This window comes from Prunus avium, chromosome 1, assembly GCF_965620075.1.
Source record: "Prunus avium chromosome 1, drPruAviu1.hap1.1, whole genome shotgun sequence".
NCBI classification, from domain to species: Eukaryota; Viridiplantae; Streptophyta; class Magnoliopsida; order Rosales; family Rosaceae; genus Prunus; species Prunus avium.
In genome coordinates this window covers 58,513,977-58,536,347 of record NC_142284.1, presented here as the reverse complement: position 1 = coordinate 58,536,347, position 22,371 = coordinate 58,513,977, and the positions used below count along the sequence as shown (strand labels likewise).

At 37.1% G+C, this 22,371-nt stretch overlaps 4 protein-coding genes across 7 annotated transcripts; 1 reads left to right on the top strand and 3 right to left on the bottom strand.

Annotated features, from left to right (window-relative positions):
• Positions 1-281: 281 nt before the first annotated feature.
• On the bottom strand, positions 282-2,573 carry LOC110772076 (putative inactive poly [ADP-ribose] polymerase SRO3). The gene is made up of 4 exons (XM_021976456.2): positions 1,457-2,573; positions 1,086-1,327; positions 888-994; positions 282-776 (listed from the first exon to the last, which is right to left on the bottom strand). Exons 1-4 carry the CDS (start codon positions 2,395-2,397, stop codon positions 681-683), a joined length of 1,386 nt encoding a protein of 461 aa, XP_021832148.1. The 5' UTR covers positions 2,398-2,573; the 3' UTR covers positions 282-680.
• A 924-nt stretch (positions 2,574-3,497) lies between these two features.
• On the top strand, positions 3,498-9,006 carry LOC110772086 (RNA-binding KH domain-containing protein RCF3). Of its 3 annotated transcripts, none has more exons than XM_021976472.2 (7): positions 3,498-3,731; positions 4,224-4,920; positions 5,297-5,746; positions 5,851-6,105; positions 6,372-6,707; positions 7,044-7,226; positions 8,516-9,006. In XM_021976472.2, exons 2-7 carry the CDS (start codon positions 4,231-4,233, stop codon positions 8,660-8,662), a joined length of 2,061 nt encoding a protein of 686 aa, XP_021832164.1. In that variant the 5' UTR covers positions 3,498-3,731; positions 4,224-4,230; the 3' UTR covers positions 8,663-9,006. The 3 variants fall into 3 exon arrangements, with proteins under 3 accessions (XP_021832164.1, XP_021832163.1, XP_021832162.1); XM_021976471.2 differs by having other exon boundaries at positions 4,208-4,920; XM_021976470.2 differs by having other exon boundaries at positions 3,499-3,731; positions 4,200-4,920.
• Positions 9,007-10,284: 1,278 nt separating this feature from the next.
• AAP6 (amino acid permease 6) lies at positions 10,285-15,138 on the bottom strand. The gene is made up of 7 exons (XM_021976506.2): positions 14,900-15,138; positions 14,514-14,747; positions 14,292-14,385; positions 13,597-13,811; positions 13,314-13,456; positions 11,002-11,229; positions 10,285-10,862 (listed from the first exon to the last, which is right to left on the bottom strand). The coding sequence occupies exons 1-7, from the start codon at positions 15,009-15,011 to the stop codon at positions 10,437-10,439; spliced, it is 1,452 nt and encodes a 483-aa protein (XP_021832198.1). The 5' UTR covers positions 15,012-15,138; the 3' UTR covers positions 10,285-10,436.
• Positions 15,139-17,593: 2,455 nt separating this feature from the next.
• Positions 17,594-20,935, bottom strand: LOC110772049 (uncharacterized). Of its 2 annotated transcripts, none has more exons than XM_088252956.1 (2): positions 20,499-20,935; positions 17,594-20,422 (listed from the first exon to the last, which is right to left on the bottom strand). In XM_088252956.1, exon 2 carries the CDS (start codon positions 20,180-20,182, stop codon positions 17,735-17,737), a length of 2,448 nt encoding a protein of 815 aa, XP_088109082.1. In that variant the 5' UTR covers positions 20,183-20,422; positions 20,499-20,935; the 3' UTR covers positions 17,594-17,734. The 2 variants fall into 2 exon arrangements, with proteins under 2 accessions (XP_088109082.1, XP_088109079.1); XM_088252953.1 differs by having other exon boundaries at positions 20,503-20,935.
• Positions 20,936-22,371: the final 1,436 nt, after the last annotated feature.

Below are 22,371 nucleotides of genomic sequence, written 5' to 3'. Positions count from 1 at the left end.
TAATCTACTTTGTAGTAGTGATAGAACACATGTTCCTGAAATTCTTTAACACCCAGTTGTTACAATTTAGAACGCATGTGATGCGCGCGCGCACACACACAAGCCTCTTTAAATTATTAACCTTATCCACTTCAATGAAAAGGAATTTCACAGGCAGATGACATTTTGAATTAACTTAACAATTTTTTTAGCAATGTCCTCAGTTCAGACAACGCTCACCGCACAAATACATGCACATGAGCACAAGCATCCACAAACACAGGAGCATCAATACATGCACATGAGTACAAGCATCCACAAACACAGGAGCAACAAGTCTCATACTCGAGAATGTTTAAAATTCCGTACAACCTTTTGGATATAGCAAAACCAATCTCAACCTCAGATGCCAGTTTCATAGCTAAAGGGGTAGCTACTAGGTACAAAAGATGTAGGAACACCCTTCATTCAATTACATAACCGGAACTTCATTATTAACAAACAATGAACAACGCTTTTTTTGTTATGACTAAACTGGAAGCACATTTGCTACATATATGATAAGGTGACCCCCAAAAAAAAATACTAACATTTTCACCCTAATCCTAAAATGATTTCTAAGGAAAGATCATACATGGTTCTATCAATTGTATAGACCACGACAACACATTTCTATACGAAATCTAAGAAGAACCTTGCTTCTAGCCACGCAATTCCCGAATAACAGATGGCTTCAATTGGTCCCCAGTAACTGATCGAAACTGTTTTACAAAATCACTTTTTGCAAGCTTTCCAACCTGCATCAAGGTGCCAAAACAATTGACTCTTAGATTAAGTTTTCTTGTCCATATCTTCAGAGGAATAGACAATATGAATAATTTTCAACCAGTGAAAAGAAGGTTACTTGCCTTCAAGTCACACACCAGAGAGGACAGTTCCTCAACTTTAGAAGGAGTAAGGTATTTCTGAACCCTCGAAACCAATGCGTCAATAGAGCAAAGTCTTCCCATTTGAGCTGATAGATCCACAACACGAAACCAGTTTCCATAAATGAAAGGAAAATAACAAAATAAAATTAAAACAAACAAAAAAGGAATCATACATACCTGGCACACGAACAGATGATCTGTAGCTCACAACACAATCAGGAAGAACATGTCTATTCATATTGGTGGACCATACCACATACCACTTAGGATTCCTAAGATCATCTACACCCGTATCGAATTCCGCACTGGAAGGGTGGCATTGTTGAGACCCTGCCTCAACTTTTTCAACATTGCCTAATATAACCCGGCACAAAATAGCATGTTTTTCGCCATTATCATCCGGGTCCGACCGCCCAGCACTACACAATTCAACCCATTAAAACATCAATAATTGGAAAACCCGTATTAAGCACATATTCACTTACATGGACACAAATTTCATCCATCAAAATATCAACATAAAAAACCCAAATGAGACGCATAATTACCTTAGGTGAGGTGCTGATAAATGTGACAGGTATAGACCAACACCACGAGACTGAGGCCCAGAAACCTTGCTAGGCCCGCCAAAACCATGTGTCAAAATGCCTCTTATTTCGCTAGCCGAAGCGCCGTACCAAGCATGAACCACATTGGCCACGCCCCGAGCCACCTTGGTAATTTCAACTTGCTTTTGAAAGACTTCGTAGCGAGCCCTATCCAACGGCCCAGTTCTAACACACTGATGAATTGAAGTCACAGCAGCCGCTGGATCAACCCTTCTCATCCCTGCGAGAAACACCTGGCTCCCAACTGCGTAAGGCTTTTCTCCTTCTTTCAACAACTTCATATTTGGCCACGGTGAACTCTTGTCCACAATACGCTGCCGTATCGACGAGGTCACTTCGTCTTCATCGACCTCATCTGTCTTTCTCTTACCCAAAACCCGACCCGGGACCACGACCCGATTATCGATACTTCTATTCGGACTATCCAGACTATCGGACCCGTCCTTCAAATCCTCGCAAACAAACGCCACAGGGAAAAAACACTTGCCGTTTTCGTCAATCCAAGCAATCGATCTCTGAGCTCCAGTTCCCGAATCAATCTGCAACATCCGCATGAAGTCAAACAAGAACGTTGACCCCTCAATTTCAACGCTGACCACCGCCTTGCGCTCCACGAAACCCGAACGCAGAATTTCAATGGCGTGATCCGGCAAGTCGTTCCAGGACCCGTTCTGGAAGAACATGACCCGAGCCGGAGCCGCGCTCCGCTTGAAATTGGACGGGTAGTGGATCCGATTGCGCACGGAGCAACAACCCGACCCGCGACTGCAGGCACTTCTACGGCTCGCTGAAGAAGACGACGAAGACGAATGCGTCTGGGTCGGAACCCTAACGGTGACCGAATGGACGAGCTTCTTCTGTGTTACGGCGTTGGCAGCCATGGATTCTAGAGCTTCGAGCTTGATCGAAATCGAAATGACTCACAGAAGTCAAGAAAACTCGTAGAATCAGGGGTTTGTACGTCGGCCAAAAGCTTTTATGCGTGGAATTTGGGGGAGCCTGAAATTACCTAAATGACCCTTGAAGGCGGTTTGGGTTTGCGGCTTGTGTTTTTGTTTGCTTCGGCCCAAAGAAAATAAATTAAATGAAGAGAGAGAATAAATTAGATGGAGAGAGAGAGAGAATAAGAGAATGCGTTGGAATTTTGATTTCGACGAGATTCGTTGGACCATTTTATAGTGCAGCACACAATCCCTTTGGCGCTAGGAAATCCTTCTGCCGTTGGGAAATGGATTGGCTTTTTGGAAATCTCTTTGTGGCACTAGGAAACCGACCACAAGGGGACACACGCCGTACTTCATTTTTGATATACAAATATGTAAAACAATATCCTTTATCAATTATTAAAATAAAAAAATTATAAACTAAGTTCCAGCTTGCCATATATATAGTGTCATACAGGAGAAATGGCGTTTCATATTTCCTTCACATTTGAGGAAAACGTAGAATGTCTTTTTGACCATAACACGAACTAAACCATAATAAGCTTCATGACTGTGTCTCAACTTTCCTTATCTTAACGGTGATAAAATTTCTTCACAAATGAACATGTTATCTTAAGCGGTTAATTTAATTGAAAACAAGACGGTTGTCCGAAAGTACTCTTATCCTGATAAGACATGACTTTCTATGTTACATTAGAAAGATGGCTTAATTAGTACTCATGTCCTAATGGGTCTACAATGATAAGTTTTCCAGGTATATGTATTTACTTTAGGTAACCAATTTTACGAGGGTCATGGGTCTACAATGATTGTTTTATCAAATCTTGACATATAATTAGTACGAGGAGAAAATTATTATATTATTGATTTAAAATCTAGAAATATTTTTTCTCTTGGAATTTAGAAGAGATACACAATTCGAATCTCCTCTCCTGTCGTCCATAAAAGAAAAATGGTTTAAAAAAAAACCAAGTAGGAGTATTAGGTTAACAGTTCCTTGAAATATTTGGGCAAGCTATAAGGCCGAAGCTTTTGCTTATGTTGGGCTTTCAGGGTAACACTCTACAACAAGAATTCTACTGGACCGGGTGTTCCTTAACCAGAGGAAAAAACCAATCAGGTTTGCTTCATTAGGGATTTCGAACTTTCGGCTTCCCAAAAGCAAAACACTCCCTTGATTGGTAGAAGAAGCAAACAATGTCCCCTGAGTTGAACAAGTGCTGTTTCAACCCAAACTGAAACTCTGCTTCTTTCGAATCTTCCACAACTGGGTGAGTGTTTCACTTTCTTAATTACCTGCTCATGTTTTCTTGTCCCTTTTGCTTCTTCTTTTTTCAATGAAAGAAAACACAAATTCATGTATTTGGGGCAAAATTCAATTTCTCTGCAATTTGGGGCAGAGCTCAAGTTTTGCAATTTGGGGCAAATTAGTGTACTTTATAATATCTACATTTTCCCAGCTGCCAAACAGGAATTTTAGGGTTTATGTAGTGTCTGCTAGCTTTGTATCTTTTGTTGGTAAAGTGTTTGCAACTGGATAAGTTAATGTAGGTTTACAGTGTTCTTGGGCATCGCCCATTAGCAATGTAATAACTGGGACACATCTTAGAGCTCTACATCTTTAACGTTCAAAGTTTCCATTGTAGATTTTCCTTTTGTTTGGATTTCTGATAGTTACTGCTTTACATAGTGATTACATATATATGATTTTCTTTATTGGGATTATGTGAAAATTACAGTGCCACAGGTCTGCCATAATTTAGGGTAGAAATGTCAGCTCCATTAACGCCTTCAAAGAGACCACATGATGAGAACCCTACAGAGACAAATGGGAAAGGGAAGCTGCAAAAGTCTGAAAATCAATCTTCTAAACTCTCCTCTGGCAATGCTGTTTTCAGGGTACTGTGCCCTGTGTCCAAACTTGATAGTATCACCGGTGATGGTGGCTCTTTTATATCACAAATTTGTCAAGAGACTCTTGTAAAGGTCAGAGTTGAGGAAACTGTCCCCGGATGTGACGAAAGAGTTATTATTGTGGATTCTGATAGAGATAATGATGTTGATACTGAGCATAGCATGGAGGATGGCGTTGAAGGGGAAAATGTGGATGAAAAGCATGATGATACTAAGGATTCAAAAGAGAATGATGAAAATAAGGAATCTGTTCCTAATGAAGATTCAAAATCTGACAACCTAAGTCCGTCTGTGCAGAAAGCTCTGCAACTTGTGTTTGAGAGAATAATTGAAGGGGAAACAGAGACTGATGGAGGGGATGAACAAAGTGACAAGTCTTTGACATTTGTTTGTAGATTACTAGTCCTTTCGACTCAAGTGGGATGCCTTTTGGGAAAGGGTGGTAGTGTGGTCAAACAAATGTCATCTGAAAGTGGGGCACAAATCCGGATCCTTCCTAGAGATAAACTTCCACTATGTGCAACAGCTTCCGATGAACTAGTTCAGGTAACATTGAATGACACTATTGTTATTTATACTATCATCCATACCCATGAAAATAGCTCATATTTCAGTGATGATATGAATAACTACTGGGTTTCTACTACTGGGCATTTGATATAATCAGCATGGCTGTCAAAATTCATAAGCAATTAAACATTGCAGATGAAATATTTTAGCATTGGGTGTCGTTGTTTTGCTGTCCATGCCTAGTGGCCTTGGAATACCTAAGGGAACAACTAAAAAAGAAATATTGAAAAATGCTGTCTTGGAGCTTGGCAATAATTGTGCATCACTGTAGGATTTGGTTCATGTTTTTTATGTTGATGATTTTGATGCATAAAGTTCTGTACGGACATCATATATCATAATTCTGCTGCAGATTACAGGGGAAGTTGATGCAGTTAGGAAAGCTCTTGAATCTGTTTCTCAGCAGCTTTTGGAGAATCCACCTCGCGATAGTGACTCTTCCCTGTCCAACACTTCAGGGCCATCATCTCATTCAATTGGTCAATCTCTTCCTAGACCAGAAGTATATCCCCCACCCAACCGTTCTCAAGGAGCACCATATAGTGATCAGCTTGGTGACGTTGCAGATTCACATCCTGCTGCTCATCCACTAATACCCAAATTCCATGGAAGTGGTAGGATGAAGCCTTCACAGGAAGTCCTAACTTTCCGCTTATTGTGCCATGAAGAGAGAGTAGGAGGTGTAATTGGAAAAGGAGGATCCATAATAAAGACACTTAAACAAGAAACAGGCTGTGAAATCAAAGTTATGGAAGGCGTGCCTGACTCAGAGGACCGTCTTATTATTGTATCTGGTCCTGCGGTATGGTTTTAACATTTTCTTCTTCTTGGACACACAAAGACATAAAGAGACACACACGTACTCACAAACACAAGATAAGCTGTTTAACAAGTTAACTATTGCAGCACCCAGATGATAGGATATCACCTGTCCAAGATGCCGTTCTTCGTGTCCAGAGTAGAATATTCAGGGCTGCACCTAATAGCAAGGAACAATCCATGATGGCGAGGCTTCTTGTTTCCTCTAATCAAATTGGTTGTCTCCTTGGCAAGGGTGGTGCCATCATTGCCGAAATGAGAAAGTTATCTCGGGCGCATATCCGTATAATGGGGAAGGATCAAATTCCAAAATGTGCTCCAGATGATGAAGAACTTGTTCAGGTGCGTATTCCTTAGTGCATGCACGGTTCTTTGAGTTTCAAGAGGTTGGACGTATCTCTATCTGGGGTATCATAATGTGAAGTTGCTGCTTTCGTGTTCTGGGTTTAATTATGGTGAACTTTATGTGGATTTTTTAATGTTTCTATTAATATGCCAGTTGGTGTACTATCTTTGCTTGTATGTAAGTGTTCTTCATTGTGCCATATTTAGCAATCTTAACATTTTTACTCACTGTGCTTGTTGCTGCAATGTTCCTTTTCTGACAGATAAATGGAGAATTCGAAGCCGTTAAAGATGCTCTTCTCCAGATCACCACTAGGTTGCGGCATCACTATTTCCGTGATGCATTTCCTTCTATAAATTATCCTCCAAATCCCGCGTATTTGGATCAACCTCCGTTTCAATCATATATGAGGAGGGACCTCTCACCTCCAGGAATGCATTCTAATTTAGGCATGCCATTTCACAAGTTTGATGCTGTTCGTGGCCCTCCTCCACATGGTGTTTTTCATCCCCATGATGACCGTGCTCCTTTTATGCACAATATTCATAGGTTAGGTGGCCCCCCGCATTTATCTGAAAGAAGACCTTGGGGTCCTCAGGTATTTAGTTGTTGTATGGCCGTTTTACTCTACAGTTATTTATCTTTTCCCACATTTTTTAATTTTTGTTGAAAATTATCTCTGTTGCTTCAAAGTTTTGCATCATATGTTTGTTGTTTCTTGAGATGACCTTGTTAATTATGTGTGGAAAAATGATGTGAACTGTATGATAATTTGAAATGGGCGAAGCAAATTGTGCATAGTTTGAGTATAAGAAAACTGATATTGAAGAAGCAAATTGCACAACAACCTCTATGTACTAAAGAGAAGAAAAAACAGAAAAGGACAGTTGATTTATGTTGCTGATTTACTTTTCTATCCTGAACTGATCCACAGGGACATCTTGAGGGTGGTGGTCCACTAGGCTTGCCGAACTTTGCTCCACAAAGAAGAATTCCAGGATTTGGAGGAAGCCAGCCAGCTATAATAACGAACACCACTGTTGAAGTTGTTGTCCCTAGTTCCCTTGTTCCTGTAATAAATGGAGAAGATGGTGAATGCTTGAAGCAAATACGTCAGGTACATTCTTGATGTTACGACATTGACATAAAAGAACCATGGAGAATAACATATATTAAATAAAGGGCTGTGGGGATACTTCGAAATGGAATGATAAAAATGAGCATGCTTTGCTTTTTAGTTATAAAATAAAGTTAATGGCTATGAATCCTGTAAGCATGTGGTAGTGTATGTCTGCTCAGCTAAGTTTTGCGCGCACGTGATTGAAGTTAGCTCATAATCGTCCTTCGCCATTTCTCCTAATTCCATAAAAATTGCCTTTTCATCATGTTAGTGGGGAATGCTTTGGGTTCATAGTCTATCTAGAATGGGCATGAAGAAATTAATTGTCATGATAGTGTAGCTGATGTAGAACCAAGACAGTGTCATAGAATAGATAGAGAAATGGAGAAACAAGGGAAGTGACTTTGAGAAAGAAACGAGAGAAAATAGAAAAGGGGAGGCTGGGGTTTCAATATACTCAAATAATTATGTTCGAGTTTCATTCCTATGTTACATTAAGGCCTATTTATACGATAGAGCTCTAAATCCAAAAAGAAAGTTGGGAAACCATAATAGTAATAAGAATCAAACTCTCAAATCTAATGTAATACAAATTACCAATATTTAAATAAAATATGAAATCCCAAATGACATAATTAAACTCTAATGAAATGTCTCCATAACCTTTTGTTTATTAGTAATTTTTTTTCTTTAATAATGCAAGTTCATACAAGTTAATACCTCTGCTTGAGGTGTTATTGCAGTCCAGTTATGCTTAGGGCTGGAGCTGCTATGATCATATTCACCCAGTTGTTTATAGGAGCTGTCTAATGCATCAGAGGAAAAAGAAATAAATTGAGCTGTTTTACAATTTGCCAGTTAAAAGAAAAAAAAAACATAAAATCCGATCCTTGGTTTACTGTGTTTGGTGCCTGTTCCCAATTCTCTCTTTCTCTCTATTTGCATCTGTTCATATATTTTCATCTTTTGCCTTGTTTGGGCGCCATTGCATTTTTCAGCGAGCTTCATTGAAAGTATTTAAAGGTGTGATATGGATAGAGCTCATATTTTGTTGGTTCCTAGTTAGTTTGCTTAAAAGAGAATATCTTGTTCTATGAAGGCTACCAAAGAAAGAGCATGTGTGTGTTGGTTTTGCTTGCTTGATAAAATCAAATTCATAATTTTGTTGGAAGTGTATGTATATAACATATATTTTGATTATGTTCAATGTTTCTACAATTTCTGTTAGTAACAACATGCTTTGACACATAGCATTATCACTTCTAACATGACCAACACTGTTCCAGATTTCGGATGCAAAAGTTACCATTACGGAGCCTAAGCCCGGAGCACTTGAAACTGTGATCATAATATCTGGAACACCTGAACAAACTCATGCTGCGCAGAGTCTTATTCAAGCATTTGTGATGAGTGAGACTGATGACTCTTCTTGATTTATGTTAGAAGGATCCCTTTTGGTGCCCCTGAAAGTTTTAGAAAAGATTGCCTTCCATATACCAAATATGGGACAATGAGGTTGTAGTAAATTGCGAGGAAGTTCTAATATCACATTCTAACCTGTTTTGTGTATCTGTGCATGAGTGAAACTTTTATATCCCCCTCCCCCACCATTTTTTCAGAAGGAAAGAAAAAAAAATTCAAAACCCATTACAACTTGGTCTTCCATTCATTTGTCGCACAAAGAAGCTTTTGCTATTTATTTTCTAGTACATGCTTGAATATGAACAATCCCTTTCAATAAGATTTGGCAAACATCGTTATTGTGTCTTGAAGTAAATGTCCAGGGCGGAAGCAATGATAAGGAACCAAAGCCATTGATAGATCACTCGCAAAAAAAAACTTTTGTAACATAGATGTCAAGCTTTATCTGCAACATTTATCTTAATGACATAGATGTCTAGTTTCGCGAAAACTTTCATCCACAACTATTAACCATCTTTTTTAAGGTAATCCGCAATCTTAATAGAGAATTAGTGGGAGTTTTGAGTTTGTTTTCATGTTTTGCTAATTTATTTTCTTGTGTTAAAATTGTTGGACATGCACAAGGTTGTTGGTTTATTTATACAAAGAGGTTGTTTATTTATTTATCTGGAATGACTATTGCAATTATTCCAAATCTTCACTTCCCCTATATTTACTGAACACATAAAAATAAAACAAAAATTACGCGGATTCCATTTCAAAATTCGTAATCATACCTTCAAAATTGGGAACGGGATAAACTAGAGAGAGTAATTGATTTGATTCCAATTCCTTAATTCACCTATTAATAAGTTCCTCGATTCATGGCTTCCTTCATTCGTGATAAGTAAACATGTAAGTTGAGTGTGGGTTATCGCTTGTTACACTAATCTATATTGTTTGTTCATTATACCTGAGTAACCTGTTGGTATATCAGTGGCATTTTGGGATGTGTGTGACTAATATGGTATACTCTTTTATTGGTCATATGTGTTGTTCATATTTGACAGACTTGTTTTAGAAACTTCGGTTATGGTATACCACCATATGTCCTCAAATTAGCTCCTCATTCTAGCCTTTCCGTATGTGGTATTATGTGGTGGGCCGTTCTTCAGTTATTGGGCTGGCTGCTTATTATTTTTGTTTGCGACATAGGTCCTCTCACTAACGGCCGCACCATATAAGCTATCCCCATTGTAGCAATGTAAATACTGAATAGTGAGGAATACCATACGACTGTTGGAGTGACATATTATTCGGAATGGTTAATGCTTCACAGATTAGTATCTTGTATTATATGGGGATCATTATGGAACTTGCAGACTTTTTATTCCACTCTCGACTTAGGTGCCTTAGGCTGGCGCTGCCACAACTCCAGGTTGGGCCAGACAAAACGTGGTATTTCTGTGTTGACAAGATAGTACACCAACCAAGTTGCTGCTGGTGGAATCTATGTATACTGTTGTTGTAAATTTGTAATCGTCAGTTCTCGAGTAGGTAGGTTTCTATATGCATCTATCTCTCTTCCACCTTCTCTTTCTTTTGGATTTTTATTTTCTTCTTATATTCATTTCCTTTTTCGTTTGTTGAGAAATTACATTGTAACATTGACCCAGTTTGATAGCTTCAAACTTTAGGAGGAATTTAACAATACAAACTTAAGAAGACTAGGGTTTTTGGGAAATAAGTTAACTAATCACACACTACTCAAACCCTATATTAAAAGCTATATATAGTAAAGCACTACTATTGCTCAGTTTGGAAGGGCTTGTACTTCTTGACATCTGTTGCGAGACCTTGAATTGCTGCAGCAGCTGAAACAAGTGATATTACCAAGCAAACCCAGCTCAAAATCTTCATCCAAGTCCATGTGAAGGAGAACCTGGGCATTTTAGTCCTTGCAATGTACATCTCTATTGGGAAGTAGACTGTCAATGGCCAGAAGGAGGCTGCTCCAAGCAAACCCAAGAAGTCGTTAAAGAAGGGGAACAACATGGCTAAGATTGCTGTCATCACCACATATGCAGTCCTCCACACCAATCTGAAGGAGTTGAAACAGTATGCCCCATGAAACGGAAGGTTCACGGCGTGCTCGCTGTTTATGAACTTGCTTTCGGGCCAGCGTTTGGCGCACTGGCTTTCGACAAACCCGAATATGGGCTGGCAGAAGACCTGATCACCAATCATCATGCATTTGCTCGTATCAGTATAAAAATAAAGATTATATGTTATTTGTACTATTTAGCGTTGACTTACAATATGTCAAATTTATAAGGTGTGCGTGCCTCTAATAAAATGAAGGCTAAATTACCTGGTAGGCGCCGATTAGGTGAATGGCGATGCAGATGTTGGCAAGATCAACTAACCAAAAGGGTTCATAGAATCCGAAACCGGTGAGGAAATTTCCAGGTGCATCGTTCCCAAATGCTGCATAGCCAACACACCCACAAAGAACATAGAACACTGTGGTGGTTGCAATGCCGATACTAGTTGCCCTCTTCATGGCTTTGTTCTCTGCCGGGGGTGATTTCAATGTGTCCTGCAATTACTAGTCCTGGTTAATTATGGCTTATCTTAATTCCTAGAAGCAGTGATTTCTATTAAGTCATAGTTAATACAATAAGTACATATTAACAACTCTCACACAATTTTTCTTTAGTAGAAGCGAATATTTGGATGCTTGAGGCTTTCGAACCTCAGCATATGTGAATAAAAGTGAAAAAGCTCAACCACCTAAGCTATACCCTACTGATTGGTATATGTTCATTATAATGTTTTATAAAATATGACCCGTTCTCCACGAAAACATTCCTATCATACCAAAACCAATCAAATAAAAAAAGAAAAGAAACAAAACAAAAGAAGACATGATGTTCAATCTTTTTTAAAAATACTTTTTTTTTTCTCTGGTTTAGAATTCATGTCCAACTTTAAGATGCCGAGTTCCTGACTGATAAAGGGACAACTCTGAGATTATTCATAGAAGAAAGATCTGACAATGACCTGCCAATAGTTGCATGATAAGAAGAAAAAGGATGGACGACAAGAAAAGTAGAAAGAATTGTTTTTTTAAAGGCCAACTTATTCGGTGCCCCGAATTTTGCTTTTGCGGTCCACCTTTGATGGTCCTCTAAGAATCTTTCTTAAGGGGGCTGTTCGGTAAAATAGTATAATTAATATATATATATATATAACAAATGAAATGAAAAATAAACACTTAAAAAACATGCTTTCACTTCTCAATCGAAATTAAGGGGAAAAAAAAACCTAATGGGATTTGTGAAATTAATTTTTATCTTTATTTTTTTTACTAGAATGTAAGCTTTGACAATATATTCCCTATTCGTGATTTGAAAACAAAATTTTGTGAAACTTTTACTATATTTGTCTTTTTGTTATAATGGAAGAGTCGAGTTCTATCGGACCACTTCCCTTCCCAATCACTTCTTTACTTTTTTAGGTTCTTATCGCGACAGTATAAGAACATGGGCATCCACATCTACATTTTTTTTTTCTGGGTAAACTAAGGTAAAAAATTCAAAAACTAATATGCTTTGAACTAGGTAAGACCGTATCGTAATCGAGATCGAGTCAAGATATGAGTTGAGATGAGGTTGAAATCAAGGTATGAAATTTCAACCTACTTTTCGACTCATACACAAAACCCTATCATGATCCTTCTAAGTTCAACACAAGTAAGTTTCTTATTTTCTTAGATTAACTTTCAATACGTCTATGTGAACACATTATTTTATGAACTCTCATGAAATCTAACAAATTAAAGATTTTAGAACCTACCTCTTTGTTTTGTGCTGCAATAATTTGTTCGTTTATATTTTTTTATATAAGCTCTATAATATATATGCGACACGCTATTGCTTCGAAAACTAGCAAGCTATGTCATGCCGACATTTAACATTTAATAAGGCACACATATTAAAGTTGCAGCAGGTTTGGATATGGAGCCAAAATATTATGTTCAGATTTTGTGTTGAAGACAAAATAAACATGCTGCATGCATGTGAACCCCTCCTATATAGAAGACACATACATACGCCCTAGCAGGCCTCGTGTTTTTATTGTTTTGTTTGTTTGCTTTGCCCTTTAGGCAACACAAGAATTGCCTAGGCAGGATGAGTTTTATGAGCCCTTGAGTAGCTAGGTCTAATGGGTTTTCATGTTTTTTTTTCTTCCCTTTTTCTAAAATATAGGGTTTGATTCAATCTGAAAAGAAGAAGAAGATAGGGGCTAATGGCCTTTTCAAGTTACATAAAGTAAGTTTTCTTTTTATATTATGAAGGCTGTACACACACATTTTGAACATGAACACTCATCACATAATATGAAAGTTGATGTGACTTATAATATTATTTATGATACAGTCCCGCGGTATAAATTGTTTACATATTATAATATAAGTGGATATTCTTAAAAGAGTGAAGTACCAACCATGTCTCGTTCACTCATATTTAGAATATGTTAATATAATATATTATCATGTGACCCTTTTACCGTCCCGATAATATGAGAAGATTAAGGTAAATATATGTGTGGCATACATATATAGACATAGCTTAATATATTAATAAGAAGATTAAGGTAAATATTAGGTAAGAGAGTTGCCTGTATTTCCACAAGCACGGTAGAATAAGCATAAGCAAAGGCAATGTCTCCAATGGCTTGGAATGTCTTCCAAACTTTCTCCGAGGCTGACACATCTATCCCAACTGTAGCTCCAGTTAAGGTTGTCCTTGCATGTGGTCCAGCTTCATTGTCCATAAAATAATTTATCAATCCATCAGCCTACCTTCTATATTAGCCACAAATTATTGAAACCAGATAGACAAAGTTCTTTGGAACCTATACAAAATCATCATCTCAATAATTTAAGTTGCAATTTAATTACCTATAACTTTGGCCACGGAGAGGCCTAGGCCTATGGAAGAATAGGCAAAGGACATGACGGCTGCGAGGATTGAGAGCCATGAGAGCTTATGGAAGTTTGGGATTTGGCTGAGCAAGATTTGGATGCAAGCAAAGATGATCATAAATGGGTTATTTGATGTGCGACACTTCACATGATGTCCATGTTTATGAAAACAATTCGACCGCTTCACCGCCCTGCATGAAAGTTTACAAAAAACGTTAAAGCTATAAAATCACCCAACAAAAAACAAATAATAATAAAGAAACACACTGAAAGTGACTGTATTATTTAAATACAAAAGAATATTTATTCTTTTTATTATATTGACACATCATTTGACGAGTAAATTACAAGATAGATATATATACTGACACGTCATTTAGTGAACAAATATATTACTGATATATGTATTTATTATTAACAAATAAGATCCAGATATGTATAGTAAGATATCATTTGACGAGTAAATTACGAAATAAATATGTATACTAAGACGTAATTTGATGTAAAAACATGTTATTGACACATCGTTTAGTGAATAAATATGATAAACAAATACAGGGAATCTAGTTTTTATAAGAAAAATTTAAATATAGAAACAGAATTTCCCTATCATGAAAACACTGAGTCAAAAAGGGAAAGTCATTATGTTGCAGATAGGTGCCGCTGCTTACACCATACTGATGGAGGCAGTAATTGTGTAACCGATAGTAACACCAATGAGATTTCCATACTGAGCCAACCCACAAAGCTGCACTTTTCTGCCTCCTGCACAAAACCAAACAAAAACCCCAGATTACGTGACCATTAATTCACACCAACCTTCCCAAAAAAAAAAACCTTCCACAATTTCCAAAATAATAAATTATAATAATTATACGACAGGATAATGCTACCTAGATTGGCTCGTACAACATCCATGTAGGTGTAGTTTCTCTTGCCGTGGACAGGGTCCGGGGACCTGTAACAGTCGGCAAGGAGGGTGGAGGTGAAGTAGGTGATGAAAGAGAAGGCCATGAGAACAGCTGGCCCTGCAACCCAACCTAGCTGAGCTATGGCCCATGCCAGAGATAGCACCCCTGATCCAATCACAGCCGTTATGATATGTGCACTGGCAGTCACCCATGTCCCTTCACAAGTTCACAAACCAAAGTCATTCGGACGAGTTTCTGAGTTCAAGTCTTAATATCTTATAAACAAGAACATAAATATATATTTCATATCAAGAAGTCGGACGAGATTCTGAGTTCATATCTCATAAACAACAGTGTTGCTTTCTTACCAGTTCTTTTGGGACGACCGTCGTCGTCCAGATTCTTGCGAAAATCTCCGTTTTCAACAATTGCTGGGTTGTGTTCCATGTACATGCTACTCTTCTGAAACTGCCCTGTCATCTTTCTCTCTCTCTCTCTCTCTCTCTCCTGTTTTTTCTCTGAGTTTGGTTTTAGGCAACTAGAGAGAAATGGTACTTCACCACTTAAAAGGGTTTGGTGCTTGGGGTTATAGAAAGAGATGGGTGGGGAGGAGATAATATTTAAATCAGTGAAAAAGGAGGGGGGTGGTGGGGCATAAAAAAGGTGATTGGGGGGTAAAATGTAGGGTGAGGACCAAAGTCAAAACCAAAGACTTGTGCAAAGTATGTGTAGTCAAAACGGTAGGGCAGGGAAACTGAGCCATTTATGAACAAGATACTACTTAAAAAATTAATTTTAAAAAACACATAAATGGCTATAATAATAGGCTTGGGAGCCTAAGCCATAGCTAATGGTTCGTTGGGTTGGAATTATTGGTAGGGTTTAATGTGCTTTATATGCACCATCGATGGTGGTAGGCTTAATTGGGTATTTTGGGAACCCTAGGCCCCCACCCTGGGTGGTGTTTTTGGATTTGATCCATCCATTTGGAGAGAGAGTTTTAATGGCTTCCATTGATTGTGGATTTTGAAAGTAGTGAGTGAAAATCTCTCTGTCTCTTTCTCCTTCTGTACATTATGCACAATAATAGTCTATTATCTCCACACTTGTGCTTTGGCGGTCCCTCTTGAGCGACTTGGGTTGGTCTCGGAGAGTCCACCATTCTCCATCAACACTTTGAAAATAACACGGAATGTTATTTGCACATGCTTTCCTTTTCTGGTTTTGTATTTGTATTTCATTTACCTCCATTGAATTGTTATGATTATATCAAATGCTGCCATGGCCTGGGGCTGCCGACTGCTCTCATCATATATCTATCTTCTAATAGGTTATCAATCTATCTGGCCCACAAATTGAAGCAATAAGTTAGAACTTGGGATTGATGATGAATTATTAACGTATCAGATTTGTCAAGTTGGACAATACATCAAATGAAAAATTTCTCAAATTAGGACGTAGGACTTGTTCGGGAGTGTTCCGGTAGGAATTACCGTTCATAAACACTTTTGGAAGAAGTGCTTTTGTTAGAAGCACAATTTTTTTTTAATACTAAAATTCCAGTGATTTCTTAAAAAGCATTTCGATGTTCTAGTAGGTGCTTATATAAAGTATTGTTCTTTTAATTTTACAAACACTTTTAGTTATTCTAAAAACACTATCAAGCATGTAACGGTGTAGCGCTCGAGTAATTAAGAGCAGTTGATTATGATCTCTCTACCTTATAAGTGGCTATTTTAAAAAGGGGAATTCGAGATTCAGTGTTTGAATCCCCTCGTCTGATATCGCTTTGTTAAAAAAAGGGGCAATATTAAACATACCCTTAAATAATTATTTAGATTGATATATGATAAATGATATAAAAAAAACATTTGATAACTTATACGTGGGCAATGAGAATATATCTTGATTAATGTCAGGTATGAAGGTTTGGAAAGGTAGATATTGATTTATCCATCGATTCTCTTTTCTTTTCATTTAGTTGGTTGGTCAAATATATGTTAATAAAGAATTAGCATTGTGTGGAAAGTGGATTCTCATTTTCATCCATCCTTGGAAGACCATTAGCAGAGAATGTGCATTTTTTTTCCATTATTGTTGGTGCATGAGGTAAACAACATTGTACTTTTTCTAAAGGAACCACTCTTTATCGGGGAAACAGGTGCTAAACGGAAGTTTCCTCGTCAGCCGTATATGCTTTTTTGGAATGGATGACATTTTAAAACACACGTCTTTGTTCTCACAATCAATTATGAAATTTTTTAAAATTTCTCCTTCGACTTTTCAGAATGCCATATTCTCGTAGATATCGCTAATTGCAGAGCAAAGTACGTATGGCAATACTGGAAATTAGAGTCTAACCTGATATCTAAGACGAAAACCCTAGTCCCTTCTCTCCCAAAAAACACTCTACAACCATTTTCATTTTGAGGGGGAGGAAGTCAATGTTCTTCCTTCCCTCTCCCCTCTCTCTTCCTCCCTTTTCCCCTTTTTCCTTCTCCTCTTTTCCAGAATCTTCAGAGACATAAGGTTTCCCCTATTTGTCTTCGTTTTGTAATGATTTTCCTCCACTCATCACGGGCGGATACGTCTCAACGTTGAATTTCCATATGCGTTTCGGTATTAGATCTCTACCACCATCCTTTTTGCGGTTTCTTCATATGTTTGGAATAAGTCGCATAGACTCTTTAGGTTTTCTGTGTGGTTTTCACCTCTCTTTTTGTGAGAGTTTTTTTGGATGAGATCCAAGGGTGTCCACCGCCGGCAGCAGTGACTAATCCCTTTCGCCGCGGGAGCTCTCCAAAGGAGGTAAACAGCTGGCCACGAAATGCGCTCCACAGGGCCGGCCCTGACATTTTGGTGGCCCATGGCCAAAAATTAAACGAGGCCCTTAGTATATAATTTTTTAAAAAAAATTTGCTCATTCCTTTTTCTTTTTATGAATATGAAGCAAAATCCCACTGCTTAAATAGAATAATTTCATTCAACCAACAAAAAAAAAACCAAAAGTATATGATTCATAAACAACAAAAATCATATTTAGGGGCATAGAGCTCCTAAAATTTCAGCAAAACAAAACAAAAGTTTTTAAGTGGCTCTTCCATAGGGCTTAGTTCTCAAGTGGCTCAATTGTACACAAAAAGCTCCTTTGACTTCCACTTCATCATCTACAACCTCTTCAAAATTCTTGATCTTCTTGATCTTCATTGAAAAATTCTTGATCTTCTAGCATTTTGAGAAGCAAAATCATCAATAACCTCTTCAAAATCAATATTTTCCAACATATTCTTTTCAATACATAAGATTGCCAATCCATTTAACCTTTCTTGTGACATAGTTGATCGCAAATAAGATTTTATTAATTTTAATTTTGAAAAACTTCTTTCTGCAGATGCCACAGTTACTGGCAAAGTCAGTATAATTCTATAAGCAATTGAGACATTTGGAAAACAATCCACAACTTTTACAAAATCAAGAACTTCAATGGCTGTCTTTGTCTCTTTCGGTAAATACATTTGTAACACTTCCAATTCAGAAAACAAATCATCAGCATTAATATCAGATTCATTATTATGTGTTAAAGCAACTTCAAGATTTCTACAACATTCACGCAATCTAATACAATTCATTTGAAGTAAACTCTTAGGATCAAACAAAAAACCAAAAATGCCTTCAAATATTTCTAATTGTTCAAATCTACTCCTCAAAGAAGAAATTGCAGCATCAACTACAACAAGAAAATAATTCACCCTAAAAGATTCTTCAGCAGATTGAAATGTCTCTTTATGGTCATTTTCATCAAATTGTTTTTTTCTTCGACTTTGACGTTTTTCAGGAAATACAGGGTCAATTTCCATCTTTGATGCAATCTCTTTAGCAGAAAGTAGGGCCAATGTGAACCCATGTTCCCTATAGTCTACAAAATAAGAGACCAGCCCCTTCAAATGTTTTATTGCAACATCAATTTGCATATCTCCATATTGCAATTTTTGGCTAACCAAGTCAATTTTTTTCAAAATGTTATGCCATATACTCATGCCCAACAAAAATTCAAAATTTTCAAGTTCATGTGTAGCTAAAGATTCAGCTTCACTCTTTGTTTTTGCATCTTCACTAACCCTAGACAATTCAAATAGTGCTTCTCTTATATCATCAGTTTGGGTTATTATGGCTTTAACACTATTAATATGACTTTCCCATCTTGTTGTTGACAATGGTTTAAGAGTTAATCCATGGACATGATCTTGAAAAAATTTCCACCTCTTTGTAGAACTAGCAAATAGAGTATACATACGTTGCACAACACCAAAAAATGACACAGCTTTAACACAAGAGTTTGCCATATCACAAACTGTTAAATTAAGATAATGACAAGCACATGGCATATAAAATGCCCTAGGATTTATTTTTAGAAACCTTGTTTGCACACCATTGTTTTTCCCTTTCATGTTAGCTCCATTGTCATAACCTTGGCCCCTTACATTATTAATATCAAGTTTAAGACACTTTAATACAGCTTGTAACTCATTAAAAAGTCCACATCCAGATGTATCATCCACTTTCAAGAACTCTAAAAAATATTCTTCTACCTTTATGGGAGCATTTGATACATCTACACATCGAATTATTAAAGTCATTTGCTCATAGTTACTTACATCTGGAGTACAATCAAGTATTACAGAAAAATATTTTGCCTCTTTGATTTTTTCAATGATAGCACTTCTAACCTTGGAGCCTAACATACCAATAAACTCATTTTGAATTTTATGACTAAGATAGTGATGATGAATCTCATTATTTTGAATACGTCTAAAATGCTCTTGCAATACCAAATCAAATTCTGCAATTAATTCAAGCAGCCCCAAAAAGTTACCATTGTTATCTTGGTAAATTTTCTCATTCTCTCCACGAAAAGCTAAATTTCTTTTAGCAAGACATCTCACAACAGAAATTATTCTTACTAAAACAAATTTCCAATGTTCCTTCTCTTTTTTAATTTGCACTTGTAGCTCTTTATCAATTGTTTCATTCTTTTTCAATCTAATTTGCATGTCAATCCAAGTTCTCATGTTATTGATATGCTCACTGCTAGTTTCATGTTGTTTAAGCCTCTCACTTAAACGTTTCCAGTCATTAAGCCCTTCATTTGCCAACAAACTTCTAATTTTCACAGATTTAAATAACTTACAACAAAAACAATATACTTTGTCCACATCTTTTGAGTACACTAGCCATTTTCTATCTTGACCCTCCCCATTTGATAACTTTCTTGTATAATAAGAATATGAAAAATGCCTAGAGAGCCCATCAACAGGAAACTGGAGATTACTTTCTCTTACAGGACCCTTTTCTATTAAAATATCCTTTGTTTTGTTATCAATGTTATCCCAAACTCTTGGATCATGGATATTCAAAGCATGAATTATTTGTTCTTCCTTTTCTATCAGGGCATCAACCTCTTCATTTTCTATCATATCTTCTTCCTGACTAATTGGTTGTTGTGATTCATTAACTAATTCATCAGATGGATCTTCAATTGAAGAACTAGTTTTAAAAAACTTATCAAGAGCTCCTTTTTGAGTTTGAATCATTTTTTCTATTTTTCTCATTTTATTTCTTTTTTGACTTCCAGATTCATGTTTCCTAACCATTTTTGTTACTGCAACTCTGAAATCTAGAAAGTGACAGACAACAAATGAACAAAATAAACACACACCACACCAAACACAACCAGCAAAGCAACGAAACACAACCAAACCAACCAACCAGCAAATGAAAAAAAACTAAATTTAAGCAATAAAAAATAATAATACAACCTGGTTTATGCTTAAGTTGTTTTAAACCTCTTCAATCTTGCAGAGCCTTCATTTCAATTGATCTATATTGCACATCTGAAAAATATAAAAACATACAATTCAATATCTAACAAAATAAATAAGGGAGCAGAGCAGAGCAGAGATGACATACTTACACTGAAACTGCATTTCAGGTGTCTAAATTTCTTCGATTGGGCTAATTTTTTGACATGTTATAGTAGAGATGAAGAGGAACAAGTTTGATAGAGGGAGAATTTCGATTTGAGCTTAGGAAGTTGATGCTTTGGATCTGTGAACAGGGCTGACGGACGGATTTGATAGTTGAGATGAGAGGTGTTTGGGAGAGAATTATTTGAGAAATCTTGAGTTTTAAAAGAAGCCGTTGGGCAGAAAAAAGAACAAAAGATAAAAGAAGGCATGCGTGGGATGGGAGACAGATGAGGATGAACAAAAGATAAAAATAATGCACAAAAGGGGAGACAGATGAGGATGAGGATGGCGTGGGAAACAGATGAGGATGGAGTGGGAGACAGATGAGGATTGTTTATTCAATGGTCTCTCTTTTGGCTCAATTTGTTTTCTTTATGTTTTTTTTAAAATTTTTAATTAATATAACACTTTATTACTACTTAATATATATAAAAATTTGGGGCCCCAAAAATTGGAGGCCCATGGCCGTCGCCCTCCTTGCCCACCCCTCTGGGCCGGCCCTGGCGCTCCATTCCCATGGGCGGGGATCGAACCCCCAACCACATGGTTAAGGAATGAGGTGAGCTACCACCACACCACATCTCATGGTTAGAGTTTTTCAACTCTCCTTCGTGAGAGCTTTCCACCTCTCCTTTGTGAGAATTTTATTTGTATTGTTATGACTTGGTTTTTTCAAGCTTTATCTATTTTTGGTTGTTCTAAGTTTGCACTCTTAATTAGAATGCTTATGTCAGAGTTTCTTTGATCTTACGTGATCATTAGTGGATGAGCCCCATATTGTCTTAATTTTGATGTTAGATCACTCCGTTATTGTAATGGCCCTTTGTGGCTAGTTTGTATTGGCTCTTCGTGGCTAGTGGTTTTTTTGGCTGAATTATGAATGCAATCCCAAAATTTCTCAACAAAAAAAATTGATCTGATCTGATCTACAAGAAGGAAGATTCGAACTTCGGTGCAAGGAACGGACACTGCCCTAGCCAATTGGTCTGACCCACATCTATGAAGAGCAAAGTATTAATTGGACCTAAATTTCATAGTATATTGAAAATCTAGTTCATCCGCACAACATTATCCCTTTCAAGCATAAAATAAATCTCATCGATGGATATGTTGTACTTTTTTTTGTGTGGAGAAATTCTATTGCATTCATAATTCAGCTAAAAAAGCCACTAGTCATGAAGGGCCAATACAAACTAGCCACAAAAGGTCATTACAATAACGGAGCAATCTAACATCAAAATTAAGACAATATGAGGCTTCTCCATTAACGATCACACAAGATCAAAGATACTCTGACATAGGCATCTCAGCTAAGAATGCAAACTCAGAACAACCAAAAAAAGATAAAACTTGAAAGAACCAAGCCATAACAATACAAATAAAAAAAACTCTCACAAATGAGAGGTGAAAAGCTCTCACAAAGGAGAGGTGAAAAACTCTTACAAAATAAGATGTGAAAACTACATAGAAAACTCAAAGAGTCTTTGCGACTTATTTCAAACATGAAAAAATTGCAAAAAAGATGGTGATGGAGATCCGATTCTGAGACACATCCACATGTGATGAGTGGAGGAAAATCATAACAAAAAATAAGACAAAAATGGTAAACCTTCTATCTCTAAAAATGGAGGAAGGCAGGAGAGGGGAGGAAAAACAATGGCTTCCTCCCCCCTTCAAAGTAAAAACAGCTCTAGAGTATTTTTTTTAGGAGAAAGAAGATTAGGGTTTTCTGGATATGTTGTACTTCAAACATTGATTGTTTTATATTTTTGCTAGTACCGAATGCACAAATGGTATTTATCTGGCAGATATGC

Coding starts and splice junctions, on each gene's coding strand:
- AAP6 (XM_021976506.2), bottom strand. CDS start 15,011: ATGACAGGGCAGTTTCAGAAGAGTAGCATGTACATGGAACACAACCCA. Junction 13,812..14,291: donor ACTGCCTCCATCAGTATGGT/GTAAGCAGCGGC, acceptor ACTTTCATGCAG/GGCGGTGAAGCGGTCGAATT. Junction 10,863..11,001: donor ACCTAATCGGCGCCTACCAG/GTAATTTAGCCT, acceptor ATTGGTGATCAG/GTCTTCTGCCAGCCCATATT.
- LOC110772049 (XM_088252956.1), bottom strand. CDS start 20,182: ATGGTTAGGAAACATGAATCTGGAAGTCAAAAAAGAAATAAAATGAGA.
- LOC110772086 (XM_021976472.2), top strand. CDS start 4,231: ATGTCAGCTCCATTAACGCCTTCAAAGAGACCACATGATGAGAACCCT. Junction 5,747..5,850: donor TTATTGTATCTGGTCCTGCG/GTATGGTTTTAA, acceptor TAACTATTGCAG/CACCCAGATGATAGGATATC. Junction 6,708..7,043: donor GAAGACCTTGGGGTCCTCAG/GTATTTAGTTGT, acceptor ACTGATCCACAG/GGACATCTTGAGGGTGGTGG.
- LOC110772076 (XM_021976456.2), bottom strand. CDS start 2,397: ATGGCTGCCAACGCCGTAACACAGAAGAAGCTCGTCCATTCGGTCACC. Junction 995..1,085: donor ATCATCTGTTCGTGTGCCAG/GTATGTATGATT, acceptor TGGATCTATCAG/CTCAAATGGGAAGACTTTGC. Junction 777..887: donor CTCTGGTGTGTGACTTGAAG/GCAAGTAACCTT, acceptor ACCTTGATGCAG/GTTGGAAAGCTTGCAAAAAG.